Below are 23633 nucleotides of genomic sequence, written 5' to 3' on the forward strand. Positions count from 1 at the left end.
TGAAAGATTTAACCAAGAGAAATTTATTGCCTCGCAGTCCTGGAGCCTGGAAGTCCATTATGAAGGTGGAGACAGGGTTGGTTTCCTCTGGAGGCCATAATGAAAGCATCTGTTCCAGGTCTCTGTCCTTGGCTTGCAGATGGCCATCTTCTGGTGGATTCAGTCTTCTCCGTGTGTATCCTTCCTTCACTTTCCCTTATAGGGACACCAGTAATGTTAGATTAGGGATCGAACCTAACAGCCTCATTTGAAGTTACTCACCTGTCTGAAAACCTTATGTCCAAATACAGTTATAGTGTAAGGAACTAGGACTTAGGACTTACAAATAAGGAGTGGGGCAACATCCAGACCATACCATTTAAATTGCAGGGTTTCTCTCCAATGTGAGTTCACATATGCACATTAAGGTTTGTGGGATTCAGAAAGGTATTCCCAGATTCTCTACAGTATTCATAGGGTTTCTCTCCAGTGAGATTTCGGATGTGTTTGGTAAGGCTTGACAATTCCGTGAAGTCATTTCCACATTCCCTGAGGCAGGGTCTTCTCCACTGTGAATTCACACGCGTTCATTAGGACCTGAGATACAAAGTTGCTTCCACATTTTTACATTCATAGGGTTTCTCCCCAGTGTTTTCATGTCTTCAGAGAGAACGCAGACACCTTTAGGTCTTCCCACATTCCTTACACTGACAGTCTCTCATCTGCATGCCTTCTTTCATGATTTCGAAAGGAACTGGAAGAACTGAAGGCTTTCCCACACTCTTTACATTCATAGGGTTTCTCTCCAGTGTGAGTTCGTTCATGTAACTGAAACGAATTGGAGTAACTGAAGGATTTCCCACACTGTTTGCATTTGTAGGGTTTTTCTCCAGTGTGGATCCGCATGTGAAGGTTAACACAAGTGGGAAACTTAAAAGCTTTGCCACATTCCATACACGTGTATGGTTTTTTGGCACTGTGGGTCCGCATGTGATTATTAAGACTAGAGGAATGCGTAAATGCTTTCCCACATTCCAGGCACTCAAAGGGCTTCTCTCCAGTGTGAATTCTCAAATGTCCACTAAGATTTGAAGAAATAGCAAAGGCTTTCCCACATTTGACACATTCAAAAGGCTTCTCTCCAGTGTGAGTTCTTGTATGTTCACTAAGGCGAGAGGATCTGGCAAAGGCCTTCCCACATTCCTTACATTCATAGGGCCTCTCTCCACTGTGAGTTCGCGCATGCTTAGTAAGGTCTGAGTTCTGAGTGAAGGCTTTCCCACAGTCCTTACATTTATAGGGTTTTATTCCAGTGTGAATTCGAAAGTGATCACTGAGGCATGAGGAATTTCTAAAGTATTTTCCACATATCTTACATTCAAAGGGATCCTTTGCAGTGTGAGTTTTTAAATGTTCAGTAAGTTGAGAAGATGTAGTGAAGGCTATCCCACATTCCTTGCATTCATAAGGCTTCTCACCCACATGACTTTTCATGTGTTGACTTAAGCAAGAGGAAACAGTGAAGGCTTTCCCACAATCCTTACATTTATAAGGTTTCTCTCCAGTGTGAGTTTTTCTGTGCTGAGTAAGCTGACAAGACCTAGTGAAGGCTTTCCCACACTCCTTACACTCATAGGGATTGTCTCCAGTGTGGGTTCCCATGTGAATGTTAAGGTATGCAGAATATCTAAAGCTTTTTCCACATTCCTTACATTTGTAGGGTTTTTCTGAACTGTGACTTTGTATATGCACAGCAAGGTCTGTGGAGTGAATAAAGCCTCTCCCACATTCCTTCCATTCGTGGAGACTTTCTCCATTGTGAGTTCTTAAATGTCCCTGAAGGTGTGAATGATTAACGAAGGATTTCCCAGAGTCACTGCAATCAAAAGCTTTATCTCCTGTGCACATTCTCTGGTGAACAACATCAGGGGTCAGGCTGAAGGCTTTTCCACACTGACTAAACACAGAACGTTGCTCTCCAGCAGAGGTTTTCTTGTGCAGAGTAAGGAAGTCTGCTCCATACAGATGACACTCAAATGCGTTCTCACTATTTGGAGTTCTCACGTGTGTCTTAAGGCATGAGTGTTCACTGGAGACATCTCCACATTGCTTAACATCATTGGCCTCCCCTCCGTTGTAGCTTCCTATCTGTTGATAAAGGAATGAATGATGATTAAAGGACTGTTCAGACTACTAACAGATTCCACTCATCAGAAGAGAAGAACATTGTGATGATTATTTTCGTGTTTACCATTTTCATTACACACATACAAGTACTGCCCTTTTGATTTCTTTCCAGTGGAATGATGAAAAGCTCCTGTCAGGCTGTGCCATCTACTCTAATCTCAAATGTCTGTAGACTTTTATGAAATTGCTTTAAAAACTCACTATCTAGTTACAAATGTGTACTTGATGGGAACTCTAAAACACTTAAGTGTTGGCTGGGCACGGTGGCTCACACCTGTAATCCCAGTGCTTTGGGAGGCCAAGGGGGGCAGATCACCTCAGGTCAAGAGTTCAAGACCAGCCTGGCCAACATGGTGAAACCCTGTCTCTACTAAAAATGCAAAAATTAGCCAGGCATGGTGGCGCGTGCCTGTACTCCCAGCTACTCAGGTGGGTGAGGCACAAAAGTCGCTTGAGCCCAGGAGGTGGAGGTTGCAGTGAGCCAAGATCGTGCAATTGCATTCCAGCCTGGGCGACAGAGCAAGACTCAGAGAGAAAAACAACAGTAAGTGTCAAGCTAGGTTTCAGGCATCCCCAGGTCATCATATTGAGTCCTCTCCAGAGTCATTATCCCTCTGGGGAATGCTACTTATCTCAAAGAGCTCTCATTCTGCTAATTTTCTTTTTTCTTTTACTGTAATTAAATTAATTTAGTTTTTAGAGCTAAGATGTTGCTATGTTGACCAGGCTGGTCTAGAACTCCTAGCCTCAAATGATCCTCCCACTTCAGTCTCCCAAAGTGCCGGGAGTACAGGTGTGAGCCACCATGCCCAGATTTATTCTGATTTTCTATAATGAAATCCCCAATCATCTCTAAATGTGAAAACTAAGACGTATCCTTGTTAATCTTACCATTTGAATCCCACTGGAGTTTGGCTCCCCCAAAAAATCTTGCTGAAGGGCTGACTCTTTGGTTTTAAGTTGCACTTTCCATTCTGAAGCTAAAGAGAAAAAGAAATGTAAGGATTTAGAGACACACAGGGTAGATAGATGGAGCTGAAAATGAGAGAGATCATTTGTATTTGTTTTCTTTTCTTTTTTTTTTTTTTTTTTTGAGACAGAGTCTCACTCTGTTGCCCAGGCTGGAATGCAATGGCATGGTCTTGGCCTCCCAGGTTCAAGTGATTTTCCTGCCTCAGCCTCCTGAGTAGCTGGGACTACAGGCACGTGCCACCACACCGAGCTAATTTTGTATTTTTAGTAGAGATGGGGTTTCACTATGTTGCCCAAGTTGGTCTCAAACTCCTGACCTCGTGATTCATCCGCCTCAACCCCCCAAAGTGCTGGGATTACAGCCGTGAGCCACTGCACCTGGCCCCTGTATTTGTTTTCAAATTAAACATGGTAACAAAAAACAAGACAGATTGTATATCAAAAATGTGGCAACAATAAGGATATAGCGTCAAAATTTTACATAGTTTACTACCAACTGATTCTATGAAAATTAAAAACTCATGGTGAACACAAAGAATATTACCATGGAAGGGAAGTCAAGGAATAGGACAACAAGCACACATCAAAACAGGGAACTTGTTTTTCTTCTTTTTTTGAGACAGAGTTTCACTCTTGTTACTCAGGTTGGAGTGCAATGGGACAATCTTGGCTCACTACAACCTCCACCTCCCAAGTTCAAGCAATTCTCCTGCCTCAGCCTCCCAAGTAGCTGGGATTACAGGCGTCTGCCACCACGCCCAGCTAATTTTTGTATTTTCAGTAGAGACGGGGTTTCAGCATTGTTGGCCAGGCTGGTCTTGAACTCCTGATATCAGGTGATCCTCCCGCCTCGGCCTCCCAAAGTTCTGGGATTACAGACATGAGCCACCGGTGAGTCACCATGCCCAGCCTTTTTTTTTTTCGAGACAGAGTCTCACTCTTTCAACCCAGCTGGAGTTCAGTGGCACGATCTTGGCTCATCGCAACCTTCGGCTCCTGGGTTCAAGCAATTCTCCTGCCTCAGTCTCCCTAGTAGCAGGGACTACAGGAGTGCGCCACCACACCCAGCTAATAGTTGTATTTTTGTAGCAATGGGTTTCACCATGTTGGCCAGGCTGGTCTTGAAATCATGACCTCATGTGATCCACCCGCCTCAGCCTCTCCAAGTGCTGAGATTACAGGCGAGCCACCACACCTGGCCTAAAACAAGAACTTTTAAAGAAGAAACCAACGGGTCCTATCACAGGAAAAAATGAGTAGACAAAGTTAAGACTATGAGAAGCTAAAGATTTCTTAACTTCTAAGAAAGAAATGGCCTAGCTGGGCAAGGTGGCTCATGCCTGTAATCCCAGCACTTTGGGAAGCCGAGGCAGGTAGAACATTTGAAATCAGGAGTTTGGGACCAGCCTGGCCAACGTGGTAAAACCCCATCTCTAATAATAATACAAAAAATTAGGTGGGCATGGTGGCACACACCTGTAGTCCCGGCTACTCAGGAGGCTGAGGCAGGAGAATCACTTGAACCTGGGAGGCTGAAGTTGTGGTGAGCCAAGATCACACCACTGCATTACAGCCTGGGTGACAGTAAAACCGTGTCTCAAAAAAAAAAAAAAAAAAAGGGCCTCAACGTTGTGAGATAAACTGCATCTTAAAAAGTTTTCTCATTATGGCCAGGTGCAGTGGCTCACGCCTGTAACCCCAGCACTTTGGAAGGCTGAGGCAGGCGGATCATAAGGTCAGGAGTTCGAGACCAGCCTGACCAACATGGTGAAACCCCATCTCTACTAAAAATACGAAAATTAGCTGAGCGTGGTGGTGGGCGCCTGTAATCCCAGCTACTCAGGAGGCTGAGGCAGGAGAATCGCTTGCACCCCAGAGGCAGAGGTTGCAGTGAGCTGAGATGGCGCCACTGCACTCCAGCCTGGGCGACAGAGCGAGAATCTGTCTCAAAAAAAAAAAAAAAGTTTCCTCATTTTACTTGTAAACATACTGAACTTACTGACCAGGGCAGTCCATCATGAACACTCACCTTGGAAATCACCTCTCTGCACTGTCCTAGACTCTTCTTGTTCCAGCCAAGAGATCAGACTGGGTTTGAAGAGCTGATACCCTGTGCACAGAGAAAGACTCATTACCAGAAGAGGCTCATGCAAGAGATGACAAATCTTTCCATAACTCAGTAGCTGCAGTTCCAATGGAAGCAGTGAAATTATTTTAAAAGGGCTAAAAACGCAAATATCATCTGTCTGTGCCCCCAAAAGATTGGTGATCTCTGATCCCTGAAGCCCAAATCCAGGCTGATGTACATACTTACAAAAAGCACTAAGACTTTTATCCAAATAGGAAGTTAAATGAAACAAAGAGATCTTCATTCTCATGGGAAACAACTACACATCTCATTCTTCAACATTATAGCACATCAGATTCATGAGAGCTTGTTAAAACACCTGACAGGGCCCCTGTTGCAGAGTTTCTGACTTGAGTATGTCAAAGGTGGAGACTGAGAACGTACAGCTCCAATAGTGCTGATGAATCTCTACCACCAAGTAGAAGAAACCCTATTAGGGCAGGGACTATGTCTGTTATTTCCCACTGTGTTCAGAGTTGCTGTCTCTGATGTGCGATACAGTAAATACATAACATAATCTGTTCCACAGCAGGTTACAAGGGATGAGGCCAGTCTTACCTACTGTGGCCAAATTCTTATAGTTCTCTAGCATCACATCTCTGTAGAGGTTTCTCTGAGTTGGGTCCAGTAAAGTCCATTCTTCTGGGGTGAAGTCCACAGCCAGATCATCAAAAGTCACTGAATCCTAAACCATCACACACATGCTGGCTTGAGTCACATAACATGTCTACCGGTGTTCGCTGCAAAATGCAATACCTACAGAGTCTGAGGGCTCACACTGCCTACCCCAGAGTTCACTGGTCCCAGGAGGTCCTCTCTATCCACACTCACTCACTGTCAGTCCCCTCCAGTGACATGACTTGAATGGCACTTCTTACACATGATTGTACCTAACACAACCAGACTGGGAGGTCATCTGATTTCCCTCCACTGCAGCACACTCTTGAGCAGATGCTAGATAAACGCTGGTGAATGGATAAACTATCTCAGCAAAGGATACTTTTATGTCCCTTACCATGTGTCAGAACACTCAACAAAATAAAAACTATGCAGTTGGGACCATGAGGGAAGACTAACTAATCAACACTGAAATACTGGGATGGCATTCAAGGCAAACCCTCACCCATATGACAGGCTCCACTCCTTCAGGGAATTTGACTAGGGACTCGGTCCTTGAAGGAGGCTTTATTTGCTTTAAGAAGCTCTGGAGATAATTCTGTGTAGAAGGAAATGTGTCTATCTGGTGATGCAAGTATGATATTTTGGAGAAGGATACACTCCCTGCATACCTGGTAACAACTTGTCAGACAGCCAGCCACCACCCTTTCCACTTCTGTCTTTTCTTGAAGGCAGACTGGGTCCCTGTAAAGACCTCATGGAAAAGAAAGAAGGCATGAGAACCCAGGGCTGACCATAATTCCCACATTCACACACCCCAAAGTCCTGCTGTGAGATTCCCATATACTGCTGCACGCTCAAGAAAACACACACATACCCACTACCGCTATCAATTCCAGGGCAGTTCTGCCTCACCTAAAGGCAAAAAAAAAAAAAAAAAAGGATGGTCAGCCATGCTGCCCGCTGGGAAAAGGGTAATAGTCTTATTTTACAGATAATGAAACTTAACCGTGGAAATACATAGCACCTCTTCCCAAAGCACACACAGCAGGGGGCTGCTGAAGCATTCTGCCAGGTGCGATGGCTCACGCTTGTAATCCCAGCACTTTGGGAGGTCGAGACGGGCAGATCACTTGAGGTTAGGAGTTTGAGACCAGCCTGGCCAACATGGTGAAACTCCGTCTCTACTAAAAATACGAAAAATTAGCCAGGTGTGGTGGCACACGCCTGTAATCCCAGCTACTCGGGAGGCTGAGGCAGGAAAATCGCTTGAACCCGGGAGGCAGAGGTTGCAATGAGCTGAGATTGTGCCACTGCACTTCCGCCTGAGCAACAGAGCAAGACTCTGTCTCCAAAAAAAAAAAAAGAACAAAGCATTCCCTAGCCCACGTTAGCACCTCAGAAATTAAGTTGCAGTGTTAATGATCAGGCACAGGCCATTGGACTCCACATTGTGCGGGGGGACACCTAAAGCAGGGTCTCTGAAAATGAACAGAAACAGGACTTACCATAGGACAAATCAATGGCTGCCATCCCGCAGGGCTGATGGCTAAATGTGCTTCAAAATGCCTTTCCTTTACTCCAAGGATCACTCCAGGACAGCTTAGGAATCTACACGGACAGAGGTAACCTCCATTCTCTTTATCCAGTGTTAATGGTGTCCTGTTTGTATAAATCATTAAATCATTAATCAACAAGCATTACTTATCAGTCATCAGACATCATTAGCACTCTCTCTGCAGAGCATATAAGTGAAAGCCACTGAAAACGGTGTACACTACAAATATTAGGACCACCAGCTTCCACTACTGAGGAACAGTGTGTGTCAGAAGCCACACTAGCAGCTTTATATACATGCTTAATTATCATAACCACTCTTTACAGTAGATATCAATGATCCCTATTTGACAAAGAAAAAAACCAGGCCGGGCATGGTGGCTCACACCTGTAATCCCAGCATTTTGGGAAGCTGAGGTGGGTGTGTCAGTTGAGGTCAGGAGTTCAAGACCAGCCTGGCCAACGTGGTGAAACCCCATCTCTACTGAAAATACAAAAATTAGCTGGGCGTGGTGGTGCGCGCCTATAATCCCAGCTACTGAGGAGACTGAGGCAGGAGAATCGCTTGAACCTGAGAGACAGAGGTTGCAGTGGGCCGAGATCACACCACTGTACTCCAGCCTGGCAACACAGTGAGACTCTGTATCAAAAGGTAAAAAAAAAAAAAAAAGAAAAAGAAAAAAAATCTACATTCAGACAACACTTGGCTTTGGTCCAGAATCATCCAGTTTGGAAGTTGCAAACCAGGACTTGAATGTAGGCAGTTTTGTCCCTGACACCCAATCTGTGGCTGCTCTGACTTTCCCACATGACCAGCGCTGGTCTAAACCTGCACAGTGCAACACCATGGTCACTACCCACATGTGTTATTGAACACCCACTCCATATTAACCTAACATGACCAAAGAACAGAATGTATTTTAATTTAATAAAATTTATACAGCTAAAAATTTAATAAAAATTAATCACAATCTTTAAAAAATCAAACACAGAACAACAGTGCAAAAAAAAAAAAAAGAACAACAGTGCAAATACTGATTGACAGAATGGAATCTGAATGATGAAAATCACTGAAAACTGAACAGTTCATTATCCATGAACCAGCTACACCCCCACAAGGACGCTACAGCCTTTATTCTACGAATGAGAAGGCTAAAACTCTGAAGTCACACTGGGTTACAGAAACCCCATGTCCAGACTCCTGGTGTAGATTGTACCCACTTCCATGGGTTTCAAACTGGGGATCCTTAGGCTGAAGAGGGCCACAAATGTGTTTCGTTTGGTGAAATCTAAATCAATCATGTTATTTTATTTAAACCTGAAATATAATTAATGCACAATTAAAAGTGCAGATCTTAGGTATTCAGTGGATGAATTTTGACAATCGCATACACTTGTGTAATCAAAAGCCTCAACGAAATGTAAAACACGTTCGTCTCCCCTGAAAACCTTCTTGCCCCTTCCAGTCTATTCTTTCACTCTCAACTCCAGATAAGCACTCTGTGATTTCCCTCATTTAGCAGACACGACACTGGACAGGTAAATTAGGCAGTGTGCTCATCTCTCACAAATGTACATCCTATCTTCATTTTTCTCTACTATTTAAACAACATGAGATAAATATTCTAAAATCTCCCACTGCAACTGTGGACTTGTCTATTTCTTCTTGTGTATCTGTAATGTATACTCCTTTACACATCTTGTAACATTACTGGGTAGATAGATACACAGATTGTATCTATCTGGGTATCTAAAGTATCTAACATTGCTGGGTAGATAGATACACACATTGAACTTTCCTATTTTTGGAGCAACAAAACCTTTTATCATAAGGAACTCTGTGTGTCTCTAGGAATGTTCTTGGATGATGCTGGGTGACAGACACTGTGACCTGCTTTTCTTTGTGGAGTCTCTGTATCTCATGGGCAGCCTTAGGTATCTTTGGGTGCCAATGTTCTCCTTTACCTGGCATGGAGCCTAAAGGCACCCATTGATGGCTGGACAGACAACTGAGATCCTTCTAAACACTGTTAAAGTACACCCAGACTACAGCCCCTTCACAATTCATAACACAATACACATCTGAGTTTTGAGGAAATGTATTGAACTACTCAATGAATGCAAGGGTGACAGGAATACTGTCTCTTTCTATGCACTTATCCACCACCCACGGCCTGTCTGCATACCAACAACTGGTTTCCCCCAGTCGCCTGATGTGGATACTTAGTGCTCTCAGTACCCTTACTGGCACCCTAACTTCCTCTGCTCATGAGCCCAACAGCCAGGGTTGCCTGCATTCCAGAGGGCTGTTTCCTGCTTTCCCCAAGTCTGACGACTAGCTCTAGCACCCCCCAAAAGTACAGAGCAGAAGCACTATAGCCCTGCTAAAGGCTGACCCTGAAGGGCAGTACTAAAGGAAAATCTTCCCAGTGGCAGAGCTTCGGGCAGTGTATTGGCCTGCTTCTGGGTCTGGAGTAGGAGTTGACAAGATGCATGCATACACAAACACAGACTCATTAAGAGTTGCCTATGGCTTGGCTGGATGGTCAAAAATGTGGGAGGAATGCCAGGCGCGGTGGCTCACGCCTATAATCCCAGCACTTTGGGAGGCCACAATCCCAGCACTTTGGGAGGCCAAGGCAGGTGGATCACGAGGTCAGGAGTTTGAGGCCAGCCGGGCCAATATGGTGACATCCTGTCTCTACCAAAAATTAAAAAAAAAAACAAAACCAGCCGGGCATGGTGGCTCACACCTGTAGTCCCAGCTACTCGGGAGGCTGAGGCAGAAGAATGGGTTGGGCCCAGGAGGTGGAGGTTGCAGTGAGCCGAGATGGTGCCACTGCCCTCCAGCCTGGGTGACAGAGCGAAACTCCGTCTCAAAAAAAAAAAAAAAAGTGTGAGGAACCAGAGTGGTAACAAGGAAACCTGGGAGAAGGTACATGGACGGACCTCACTGAAAGGACAGATTGTGTCCCATGTGAATGCCTACCAAAGGTGATCCACTAGAAATAAGGCGGACAGAATCACGCACACTAAAGATACCTGTTAACTTTTCCTAGCTACCTCAGTGCTTGCTCAATGGGCCCATTAAAAAATGTTCATGACAGCAGGGATAAAGGCTATGCATGGGCTCAGAAATAAGGACTTCCCCTTACCAAGTCTGACTCAGCTAACATTACTGCTGGGCCTAATCTCCTGAAAGCAGAAATTAACCCTGAGCACCCAATAAGGCGCCATTCCTTAGAGGAGACCAGCCAGCCATGCTGTAACGGTTCCTCTTCTATCAGGAAATATGACTCATCCTCACCAGAACAGACTCATGTTCTGCTGTGGATTTGCCTTTCGACTAGTTAGGCTTCTGCTGGCACCACCATCCACGGACTCACAACGTGCTTTATCAGCAGTCACGGCCTCCACACAACAGAGTTTCTAAACAAGAAAAGCATCTCACTGCAGAGAAGTGCAACAGTAGAAGCACGTCCTTAAAATCAACTGGTCCCATCGCACAACCCATCACTCAGAAGCAGTGGATCTACGTGAAAAGTAGAATCGCATACTGAAAACTCAGTTACAGGGCCAAATGGGAGACAACCCTTAGAAAGGAATTCTGTCCCACAGGCCAAGGAGTATGCTTTGAGTCAGAGAGCCTTCCATGGTACTGTCTCCCCACAGCCAGAATACATGGGTCCAAGAATTGATGAGTGGGCCAGGCGCAGTGGCCCACACCTGGAATCTCAGCACTTTGGGAGGCCGAGGCAGGTGGATCGTTTGAGGTCAGGAGTTCGTGACCAACCCGGCCAACATGGGGAAACCCCATCTCTACTAAAAACACAAAAAATTAGTTGGGCATGGTGACACATGCCTGTGATCGCAGCTACTTGGGAGGTTGAGGCAGGAGAATGGTTTGAACCTGGGAGGCGGAGGTTGCAGTGAGCCGAGATTGTGCCACTGCACTCCAGCCTGAGTGACAGAGCAGGACTCTGTCTCAAAACAAAAAAAAAAACAGGCCAGGCGCGGTGGCTCACGCCTGTAATCTCAGCACTTTGGGAGGCCAAGGCGGGCAGATCACAAGATCAGGAGATCGCGACTATCCTGGTTAACACCATGAAACCCCGTCTCTACTAAAAATACAAAAAATTAGCCAGGCGTGGTGGCAGGTGCCTGTAGTCCCAGCTACCAGGAGTCTGAGGCAGGAGAATGGCATGAACCCGGGAGGTGGAGCTTGCAGTGAGCTGAGATCGCGCCACTGCACTCCAGTCTGGGTGACAGAGTGAGGCTCCGTCTCAAAAAAACAAAAACAAAAACAAAAAAACAAAAAAAATAGAACTGATGGGTGAAGGTGGAATTAACTCCACTGACAGAAGTTTGCTTCCACTCCCAGCGACTCAGAGCACTGCTGGTCCAGAAATCTTAGTCCCTAGTGGAAAATGCCTCCCCCGTTACGGTTCCAATGCACTGGAATAGGAGATTGCCACCTGGCCCTTTTGGGCTTCATATACCACTAACCCAAGAGGGGAAAAAAAAAAAAGGTTAATCTACTGGCTGGAGTGGTTAATCCCAATTATCAAAGGAAAACTGTGGCACTGCTAGACAACTGAGGCAAGGAGGATGAAGTGATGAAGTGTAGAACCTCTGAGTACTTCTATACTCCATAGAAAAGGTTAACGGAAAACCACAGCTGAACGAAGGCAGGACAACAGAGGACTCGGACTCTGGGCGAAGGAAGATTTGGATCGCTCCTCCCTGGTACAAAACCCGGAGCAGCTGAGGTTCAAGTGGAAGGCTGGGAAAATATGGAATTAGTCCCTGAAGAAGTAAACCGTGGACATCAACTGCAACCTCAAGACCAGTGACAGAAACAAGAAATGTAGTTTTGCACATTTTCTCTGTGCTTGTTATATCTATGTGTGTCTATATCCATGTGTTTATTTAAATGAATCATTTACTTCTATCTTTTTCCCGCTTTTATTTTATATACACATTATTAGAGGTTACATGTGTAATTGTGTCTTTAGGAAACGGAATCGTTAGAATGGGACTAAATTTGAGGAGTAACTGACACGGCCCGTGGTGGGAAAACAAAGGACTGTTTGAACTGCACATCTTCTCAGTCTGGGGATGGGTGAGGACTTCTCTCGTATCTTCTTAGGTAGGAGTAGAGACTTGTTTAATTATTCCAAAGAAGCTCCTATGTGTGTAGGAGAGTGCATATGGATGGTAAAGAACCAAAGAGTGAAATATGCCAGTTAGCTGTTTATGTATCTCAGCTCCAATACCCCCATCGCCTTTGTCTTAGTTAAAACTTCCCCTGCCTGTGTAGCTGTTTGTTATATGGCCGCTTGTTCCTCACCTCACTGGCCCCAAACCCAACACATCTCACAGCTGCTGACTACAGTGAAACTTAGTGGCCAACACCAGAGTCATATAAATAAGACCTTTCCTTTGTGCAGCCAATCCACAACCCCCAAAGGAAGGCCTGAAGGATAACGTCCATGGACCTTAATAAAGCAAGGCCCACAGGTCCTCTCTCATTCCTACCCCACAGGTTGAGCACCCGGCTGTCTCTGGACTTCCATCAGCCTCCGAGAGCAGCCTCCCGTTCCAGGGATCTGTGAGTAGGAGGGCGCTTCTGACATTTCACGTGTTTTGTTGTGCTGCCTCCTCTACATCTTGCCTGCCCAACACACTGGAATGTAACTCTCCTCCCCATCTGGGTAGGGCTAGAATTTGCAGCCACTCTTCAGAGACAGAGAGAGACCCCTTAGACCAAAACAGAGGAAAATATACTCAGTGCAGTGAACAGGGTGTGTAGTCACAACCCGAGGGACACAAGCCCAGGCCTTCAGATTGCTCTTGGCCTGCTTACTACCTGGCCCACCCACATGGCTGACGCCATATGGGAGGGCTCCGTGGCCTGCTGGGGTGCCTCCCTGCTGCTGTGCACTGCTGCCTGGTGTCTTTGTGGAACGCTGCCAAAACTCCCCTCCCTAAATTGGGTGGGTCCTCCATAGTCCAAGTGCTCCCTGGGACTCACCAACTGCTAGCCTTGGGAGGGCAACAGGGGTATGACACTCACTATCCAAGGCTGCGGTCACTTCCCCAGATAGGAACTGCTGGGCTGGAGGAAGCCAGCTGTATTCCCAAGGCCTCACTCTGGCACTGCGGGGTTGCTACTGAGAGGCAGAAGTGGGTAAGGCAGGCTCTGGGCCAATCAGAGCGTTAGCGGAGTGCAAGAGGAAGACCAGCATTCTGACTGCCTGCTGAGTGGAGAGAGAGTACGGACAAGACCACCAGACTTCCCACCCTGACAACAGCAGCAGCCCCTTCACTGGGGAGATGACGGCACCTCGCTGGCAAGGCTGCTGCCGGGGTCTGCTATTCCCATGACATTGTCTTCCCTTGCATCTGTTTCTCTATGCCCCCACCCTGACGAGGTCAACCGGGCGCCCTAGACAGAAAAGTGGCTGCCTACAAACGGGGCAGATGGGAAGCACAAATGGAGGCCAGAGATCAAAACAAGGGCCACTCGGGACCACTGGAAGCTTATCAGGTAAACAAAGGAAAAAATATTTTAGCCACCTGGGGATACAAGCCATTCTAACGATTTTACATAGAAGAAAAAAAGAGAGGGAAAGAGGCCGGGCGTGGTGGCTCAAGCCTGTAATCCCAGCACTTTGGGAGGCCGAGATGGGCGGATCACGAGGTCAGGAGATCGAGACCATCCTGGCTAACACAGTGAAACCCCGTCTCTACTAAAAAATACAAAACACTAGCCGGGAGAGGTGGCGGGCGCCTATAGTCCCAGCTACTCGGGAGGCTGAGGCAGGAGAATGGCGTAAACCCGGGAGACGGAGCTTGCAGTGAGCTGAGATCCGGCCACTGCACTCCAGCCTGGGTGACAGAGCGAGACTCCGTCTCAAAAAAAAAAAAAAAAGAGAGGGAAAGAGACTGATTATCTTGAGGTCTGGACTTCCCAGTCCTCTACTGCCTAGAAGCACTGGGCCCCTTACCCCTCCTTCTTTTCCTCTTATCAACCAGAGACAGAAATTAAGAACCCTTCAGGCAGTTAAAAGCCTAAGACCAAAAAAAGAGAAAAAAGAAAAAAAAAAAGGAAAAAAAGGCTCAGGCTTTGGGAAGTTACAAGTTCAAGAAAAAAAAAAAAGGAACTTTTTTTGAACTTTAAGTACAAAGCAAATGCCAGGTCTAACAAACATAATCCCGCTAGCCCTAGATTACTTAATGATTTAAACACAGACCATGAGACACAGGGAAAAAAATAATAGGTAATTAGATTTTAACTAACATTCGCTAAAATGTACCAATTAACAAAACTGCATAGGCCTACTCAATCTGGGGCTCAAATTACACTTATACCTGAGGATCCCACTAAATTTAAACATTGTGCTCCCTAAAATCTTAAAAGGGTAAGTAAATACAAGAGAAAAAAATTAGGTATGCCTCGCTTTAACTGTAGCCTTCAGTTTCCCATAGTCACAGGACCCGTTGCCCTAAAATATTCCATATGAGGCATAAATATGCTAACATAATAAATAGAGACTTTGACACTTACAAATTGGCTGGATAAAATGGGACCCCAGGGATAATCAGTTAAGATACTTCACATGGCCCAAGGTAAGTTACAATAGGGCCTCAAGGATTAAAACTTCTATAAAACCTAATTAATGAAGGGGCGATTATCTCTACTGCTTCTCCATTTGACAGCCCAATTGTGCCTGCTCTTAAATCTGAAAACAAAATAAAGGGCACCTCATGCTGGATTACTACGGCCTTCACATTGTGGTCCCATCCACCAAGGCGCCCACACCCAGTATTATTAAAACTCCTGCTTCTATTCAATCAACAACCAATAACTATTGTGCTTTTAATTATAAATGTGGCTAATTTAACGTGTTCTTTTTTTTTTTTTTTTTTTCTTGAAATGAAGTCTTGCTCTGTCTCCCAGGCTAGATTGCAGTGGCGTGATCTCGGCTCACTGCAACCTCCACCTCCCAGGGTTCAAGCGATTCTCTCCCCTCAGCCTCCCAAGTAGCTGGGATTACAGGTGCATGCCACCATGCCCAGCTAATTTTTTTTCTTTCTTTTTTTTTTTTAATTAGAGACGGGGTTTCACCCTGTTGGTCAGGCTGGTCTTGAACTCCTGACCTCAAGTGATCCACCCACCTCAGCCTCCCAAAGTGCTGGGATTACAGGCGTGAGCCAACACGCCCAGCCTGGACAACACGTGTTGTTCAGTGACTATTTCAACAGCCTCTCATCTGCAGCTTGCCTCTCCCTCCGATAGGACACAACACACCTTTTCCAGGCTACCCAACAGATCTGTTATCACGTAGGATCTTTGCAAACGAGATCTTAACAATATCCACCTTCCCCAGGAACGCAGGTATGCACTGCACTGATAACAGCCTTCCCCAAGGAAATTCTCTTGACCTGCTCATTAAGGGGAAATAATTCCAATATCTTTTAGTAATTTTTGGGTTCTGGTGGCAACATATTCCTGATTTACAAATTATACTTATAAATTAAATTAAAATCAACAAGCGCTCCTATTAATGCCTCGAAGAAAAAAAAAAAAGGGGGGGGGGAAGCAACTTCCTAAAAGGACCTCCTTCATGATAGAGAGACTGGCAGCTTTTTAAATGCCTGCTGGAGTCTCTGGACCACTTATGATGGTCATTAGCTGTCCCAGGTCCTCTAGTAAGAGACACTGCCCCTCCTGACTTCCTGTTATTCACCAGTAAAACAAGTGACTGGCCATCTACAGGGCTCTCCTGGAAACAGAGGATCTCACAGACCTGAGCCTGTGATCCTCCTATGCAGCTGCCCACTGTGCTCTGGGTCAGGGACACAACCCCCCACAAGCTCTGCCTGGCCACTGAGGCCTCCCTAGGCCACGATGAAGCCAATCTCAGGCCCTCGGGTCTAATCCACCTGCAGGAAGCAGTGGCTTCCCCTGTCTTTCAGCCAGGGTGCTGAAGGAGGTCACCCCTCCCTCCTCCAGGTCCTCTGACTACCTGGAAAGTCCTTGGGATTAACTGAGTGAACAGTAATGGGAGTTCATAGACTGTGGAAAGGCCACTGCTGACCATCGTAAGTGATGGAGCTCAGCGGAATGCTGCTGCCTTCCATCCCTTAGCCAGGATGTCCCAAATAAAGGACAGGACCCAAGAAACAACGTGCCTGGCCAAATTTTAGGCAGCTGCCTTAGCACTGGATGCCCGGGTCAACAAACCGTCCCACCTTCTTCACGGTTACGATAAACTATTGGGTCATTACCTAAAAACTGTCCCTTTCAAAGTGGGGGGGAAAAAAAAAAAAAAAACCCTGGGAATCTCTTGTCTGACAGATACCCAAAATATAAAGCAAAATCTCACATCTCTCCACATACTAAAAGCCACAATACAAGGCCTTGCCAGGACACTACTTATTCCCTTCGGAGTTACAGACTTCATTAGTAACCTAGATATATGTTTCACTTCTTTTTTGTCAATTTAATTTTTTTTTTTTAAGAGGCAGAGTCTCGCTATGTTGCCCAGGCTGGTCTCAAACTCCTGGGTTCAAGCAATCCTCCCACTTCAGCCTCCCAAACTGCTGGGATTACAGGGGTGAGCCACTGTGCCCAGCCCATGTTTCATTTCTTAAAATACATAATGCTAGCCCCTCAAAAAATATATTCAATAGAACTTTCATTTCCCTAATAGGTCTCAGATTACTGGTTTCACTGAAAGACAGAAAAATAACTACTTTTCAAATTCCAGTCCAAAAAACAGACTCTTGAAATTCTCTATCATGCTCTAGGGCTTAACTTATTTTCAATCTTGCCCCCATCCCATAAGGGTTGAAGGCCAAATTGAGGGTGCGTAGTCTCCTGGAACTTACTAACATTAGATTGTCCCAGAGGCCCAGCAGCTGCTTATCTGACAGGGGACCCATCTGAACGTAAACTTCCACCAAAAGAAACAAAAACACGTTGTCAGGTACAGCTACATATCATTCTATTAACGGTTCATCTTACTAGGTGCTGTGTTGGTTTACAACCTGGAGGGCCACATCTACTTCAGTGGGTATCCACTTTAAAAGGATACCCCAGTGACACCCTATTGACTTTGTCCTAGCCCAAAATATCACCGCTGGAAACACTGCCTCCAGCAACACAGCCCCGACCCCAGACTCTGATGGTGGAGATGACCCCACCATTACACTAAAACCTCCACACAGTGATACCCGTGGACTGCCTCTCCTAAAACACAAATGGACACAGAACATTTTTTTCGTCCTGAACTGTCTGCTTAGCCCATGATCCTGGTAGAGTATTTGCTTTCCGCTCATACGTGCACACCCATATACCCATGCCTGGAGGAAAATCTGGTAGGAGTTACTAAAATTAATGGAGATTACTGTTTTCCCCAAGAGGCACCTACCTCATGGCAGTAAACTCCTTAATCCCAGGGAGGGGACCACCTACTCCCTGATGCCTTCTACTGAAGAAGGAATTCATGAATCTTACAAGTATAATTAAAGACAACCAAAAATTTTTACTTTTTCCTTCAAAAGCTAAGTGTAGCATAGCCCCTCCCCCTCCCCCCCCACCACCCAGTAGTCCAAGTTAGAGAAGAATACTAACTGCCTGTTTTTTCTTCTGTGCTCAGTAAGCTTTATCTGTACTTGCTAGTTTCACGTTCCTTGGGGCTCAGTGAGTTCCTACTTCACCTTCCTAGTGCAGCTGCAAAGTCACAAGGTTAATATAGAAACACGGTCTCCCAGGGATGTGGAACATGTAGTATAGATAAATGTAAAACACTGATCAACTGCCTCTGTTCTCGCTTCTGTAAGTACGCTTCCTGCATCAGTAGCTCCCGGCCACTGACTGCTTAAAAGGTGGCTGCTTTCTTTGTTCAGGGCTCAGACTTTGCTGGACCCTAGTCCTACTGAGCCAGGTGATCACCTTTTAATAAAGACGTTTCCTGAACTCACTCTGTTCAGTCTCTCCCATCTTTGATTGTCCCACAACACTACTACCCTTCCCACTTTCTATCTCAACCTCCAGCCTTGCCTATCCAACCACAACCACGCCTGCCCCTTGGTTACACACAATACCACTAACCTTTACGTATGCTTTACTAAATCATCAGCTCATATCCTCCAACATAACTGCCCTACACCCATTTTTAGGCCTGATGTAAGTTATTTGGAACCGAGTCGGACCCCATCACCTTTGGCTTACTTAAAACTTCCCCTCCCTGTGTACTGTTTGTGACATAGCCTACTTGTTCCTTACCTCACTGACCCCAAACCCAACACACCCCACAGCAGCTGGCCATAATGAAACCTACTGGCCAATACCAGTCATGTAAGTCAGTTCTCCCCACCGCTCAGGTCTATCCAATCCACAACGCTGGGAAAGCCTGAGGGATAAGGCCCATGGACCATAACAAAGGCACAGTCCCACAGGTCCTCTCTGTCTCATTCCCCACCCACTGGTTAGCACCCGGCTGTCTCCTGACTTGCCATCAGGACCTCAAGGGCAACCCTCTTCTCATGGATCTGTGAGGAATAAAATGTTTCTGCTACTTGATGTGTTTTGTTGCCTTTTCTGTATCTAACCCACCCAACACACCAGAACATCTCTCCTCTTGGTCAGGACAGGGCTAGAATTTACAGCCACTCTCCAGAGACAGAGGCCTCAGGACTGAATTAGAGGAACATACAAAAAGGGGACATGGGATGGACACTGCACAAGGGAGCGTTGCCTCCTGGATACAATTGTGGCACGATGGTCAGCAGTGTGGGTGTGAAGGCATTGGAGGGTACTCTGTCCATGCCATGTGCCCAGAACACAGTCCTCAGGATACCACAAAACCCTGCCCCAGTCACCACCACCCTGTGGCCCTCCTAACACGGATGCCACATGCTCAAAACACTCCCACTAGCAGAGGCACCCTCTGCACATGTGCCAACCTGGCTTGATGGCTTGTGCCCCTCATGACGCAGACAATGCGCATACCAGGATGCACGCTGCTGCATGACCTATGCCTCAGAGGTTTGTTCCCAAAGACCTCCAAATGTGGACAATGATGTCCCAGGCCTTACAAACAAAGTGGCATCCAAATTTTCTGTGCATAGCTGCCATCACCATCAGTGTGAGTGTGCCCCAGAGGTGTGTTTGTCACAGCACTTCCAGGGCAGACATGAAACAGTCCAAGCCTCATAGCTACAGTGGTGCCCTGACTCCTCCTACAGGCTGACCCACCCATTGCAGCTGGCCTTTGACTTGGAACACTGCTTCAATCTTGCCTAAGGACTATGACCAACTCCAGTCTGAGTAACCCAGCAAACTTCACCATCCAGTGGGCTACAGCCACACTGTGGCCAAATATTTTAATATGACCCCAGAGATCCCCACCTGCTGGCATGCATACCCATAGAAAACACCCTCCTGTTGAGTGTATACATGACCTCTGACCCGTTTCTAACAGAAGAATAAGCAAAAATGAAGAGACTGCAGGTGTGACTGAGGTCTCAAGTCAGTTGGGTTTTTTTGTTTTGTTTTGTTTTGTTTTTAGACAGGGTCTCATTATGATTGCCCAGACTGGAGTGCAGTAGCGCAATCTCAGCTCACTGCAGCCTCCACCTCCCTGGTTCAAGTGATTCTCCGGCCTCAGTCTCCCAAGTAGCTGGGATTACAGGCACCCACCACCACGCCCAGCTAATTTTTGTATTTTTTTAGTAGAGTCGGGGTTTCACCATGTTGGCCAGGCTGGTCTTGAACTCCTGAACTGAAGTGATCCAACCACCTTGGCCTCCCAAAGTGTTGGGATTACAGGCGTGAGCCACTGCACCTGGTCTACTCTTATCTTGATACACATGTTGTACACATTACTGTTGCTGTAGGGCATGTATGTGTATAAACCTAGTATGTACTGCCAACAGTTTCTGAAATTGGTTTGCCAATACGCTCTCTAAAAAGTAGTATATGCACATCCTCAGCAACTTTATATCGGATCCGCATCAATGATTTCACTACGTGCGGCTAGCTCACTGGAACCCCTAAGTGCCAAACAGAGAAAATGTATACAATTTCAGTCTTCACTTAAAGTCGTCAACAGGTTCTTGGAAACTGAGACTTTAAGCAAAATGACATCCCACAAAGCAAATTTTTTCCCATGCTAAGTGATATAAGCGAGTTAAGCTCCCACAGCATGTTTCTGGTCACAAAAATGTCACTAAACTGCTAAATAAAGACCCCAAACACTTCTAATATTAAATATTGAAATAAATATGAGCTATATATACATTTTAAAAAGACTAATAAAAATAGGATGTTTATCCAATTTTTGATGAATCGGTGTGCGATGGAATTAACAGTGGTAGGTTAAATCAACAAATAAATGTTTCCAAAGCAAAAACTGTAAGGACTACCTCCTACCACCAAGAAGCTCAAAAACAGTAACAAATGAGGCCAGCTTGCTAAGTGGTACCATTTACTATTGTACATTTGTATCATTCCCAAACGTTTTAGGAATTTTTATTTTACAATAGTTTGTATTCATTCATTCATTCTCCAATCCGCCTATTCCAGTTCCAGGATAAAAATGGCCAGAGCCCATCCTAACAGCTCAGGGCATACACACACACATTCATAGGGGGACGATTTAGACACGCCAATTAAGCTAACATGTGCATCTTTGGGATGTGGGAAGAAACCAGAGTGCCCAGAGAAAACCCATGCAGACATGGGAGGAACATGCAGAATCTACAGAGTGGCCCTACCGGAATTAGATTTTTTTTCCCCATGGATGTTATATTTAACAGACATTATTCTAAGATCTGTTGTATTTCCAGGCCATATGGCCCCTTCACAGCTTTTTGGCAGCCCACAATGGCAGGTGGGTTTTCTGGTCATTTACTTACATGGAGTGTATTAAGCCAATCCCCTAGGTGTATGAGTGTCTGTAAGGAATCACACAGAGTGTTTATTCCGGACATTCCTTCAGGGAAACAAAGGACTAATTTAGGTAGAAAGAGCCCAAAAGTGAATTGAAAAAAAACAACATTGAAAGAGGTTTTGTCTGTTTATGAATATACATATTTCCTAACACTGATAATTAACATCAGTGAATTTTCACGGAGAGCTTATTTTTCAATGCTCAAGCACTGATTCTCATTAATCCCTTGAATTAATTTCTTATTCATGTAATTAAAACGCATTCATGCTTCTCCTATTTTCCCTTGGTTTACATCATTTGTCAGATGTCACTTACTTTGGCCAGGGACAGTGGCTTACACCTGTAATCCCAGCACCTTGAGAGGCCAAGGTGGGTGGATCACTTGAGGTCAGGAGTCCAAGACCAGCCTGGCCAACATGGTGAAACCATCTTTACAAAAAAAAAAAAAAAAAAATACAAAAATTAGCCAGGCATGGTGGTGCACACTTGTAATCCCAGCTACTAGGGTGGCTAAGGCAGAAGGATGGCTTGAAAACTGGAGAGGTGGAGGTTACAGTGCTACAGTGAGCCGAGATCCTGCCACTACACTGGATCCTGGGCAACAGCGAAACTCTGTCTCCAAAAACAAGATATCACTTACTTTTTCCTGTCAGTCATACATTTAAGATTAAATTATCCCATCACATTGTTTCCCCAACCAAAGAAAGAATACTGACTCTGTCAAACCTGGGGTAATCTTTGATGTACTCCTCTCTCTCACCCTAGAAATGGAGTCAGCCAATTCACAGAATGCTTTGGCCAGCTCTTATTTCCTTCCCTTTCAAACATGGCTAAATCATACCATATTTTTTGGTCTCAGCTTGAATATCACTCTTTTCTTAGCATTGCCTATTCCAAAGAAAAATAGAGAAAATAATTCTGCCCTCTACTTTACTTATAGACCCTCATCAACTTGTAATACACTTATTTGCTTGGTTACATGACAGCCTCCTCCCCTACTTTACAACCTCCCTAAGAACAGCCCTTGGCTGAATTTTTTTTACTATGCTTTAATTAACCATTCAGACACTCATTCTTTTACAGGATACACCAAGAAATGAAGGATACATTTAAACACAGCACAGAATACAATCAGAACTACCAAAATGTATAACTTTCTGAAAGAATGAATGACTCCGCAAAAAGACAATATAACGCATAAACAGTGTCTGCTAGTTTTAAAGAGACTAAAAGACATGAAAACTTGGATACATATTAGATTTCAAAACAATCAAAAGCACACATTGGAACAAAGTGGAGAACTGTACCTTTTTACACAGAGTACGTATTAACAACATTTTAAATTTTCTTGGTTCATAGTATTATGGTTTTAAAAGGACATGTCTTTATCTATAGGACACGTATTAGCAAGCATTTAAACCTTAAGTGTCACGCCTGCAATGTTCAACTTACTTCAAAGCCTCCATTCCTTCTTCCTATAAGCCCCTGTTTTGAAGCTCTGTGGGGAGGTACAGGCCTAGGAAGTTCAGATAAAAAGAATAGCTAGTTGAGTATTCTTGCTTTTCTTCAGTAGAAAGACTTGCGGTCTACAAACGTTTATATTCACATAGAGAAATAAGCACACCCTAGATACCTAAAAAGTAGCTTTATGTTTCTACCTGAATGTAGTGCGTCAAAAGTAAATACAGGATGCGCAAAAAGAAAAACAAATTCTCAGATAAAACAGGAGGAAGAAGCCCCCGAAACCAACTTTCACCCTAGTACTCACCCGGACGCGCCAGACTCGCCAGGTCCAGGAGATGGGGGGGACGAAGGACCACAGTCAACCTGACTCGAACGGCGAAAACTCGTTTCTGGGAAAAAGAAAGAAAGAAAGAAAAAAAAAGTCACAAAGATTGCTTTGGAGGACTTTGAAGCGGCAATCACCGTGTTTGCAAAAATCGTGAGGAAGCGCACTTACGAGAGATCCCGAAACGGCTCCTGGCCCAGGGCCGTACCAGTGACAGCTTGAGGGACTTTTTGGCCCCGGCGGACGCGAGGGGGGCAGGCAAGGCCTCTCTAAAGAGGCCCCTCGGCGGCCTGGGGCAAACTGGCACTTTCACCACCCCTTTCACCGCTGGCTCCCGCCCGTTATCCGACCTCGCCAAAGCTATGTCAAGCCCTAACATCACCAGGAAGAAAAGTCGTTTGGCTGCGCGGAGAAAGCGCCGGAAAACACAGCAGCGCTC

General features: G+C 45.4%; 1 protein-coding gene across 4 annotated transcripts; it reads right to left on the minus strand.

The window, feature by feature from the left end:
- LOC105479868 (zinc finger protein 266) lies at positions 1 to 23614 on the minus strand. 4 transcript variants are annotated; one of them, XM_071087828.1, is made up of 10 exons: positions 23403 to 23489; positions 23174 to 23258; positions 22858 to 22921; positions 7393 to 7546; positions 6762 to 6799; positions 6556 to 6628; positions 5825 to 5951; positions 5168 to 5248; positions 3058 to 3146; positions 1 to 2127 (listed from the first exon to the last, which is right to left on the minus strand). In XM_071087828.1, the coding sequence occupies exons 3-10, from the start codon at positions 22869 to 22871 to the stop codon at positions 682 to 684; spliced, it is 2022 nt and encodes a 673-aa protein (XP_070943929.1). In that variant the 5' UTR covers positions 22872 to 22921; positions 23174 to 23258; positions 23403 to 23489; the 3' UTR covers positions 1 to 681. The 4 variants fall into 4 exon arrangements, with proteins under 4 accessions (XP_070943929.1, XP_070943928.1, XP_070943930.1 ...); XM_071087827.1 differs by lacking the exon at positions 22858 to 22921 and having other exon boundaries at positions 23366 to 23614; XM_071087829.1 differs by lacking the exons at positions 6762 to 6799; positions 22858 to 22921 and having other exon boundaries at positions 6556 to 6638; positions 23366 to 23581.
- Between the last annotated feature and the right edge of the window lie 19 nt (positions 23615 to 23633).

This window comes from Macaca nemestrina, chromosome 20, assembly GCF_043159975.1.
Source record: "Macaca nemestrina isolate mMacNem1 chromosome 20, mMacNem.hap1, whole genome shotgun sequence".
NCBI classification, from domain to species: domain Eukaryota; kingdom Metazoa; phylum Chordata; class Mammalia; order Primates; family Cercopithecidae; genus Macaca; species Macaca nemestrina.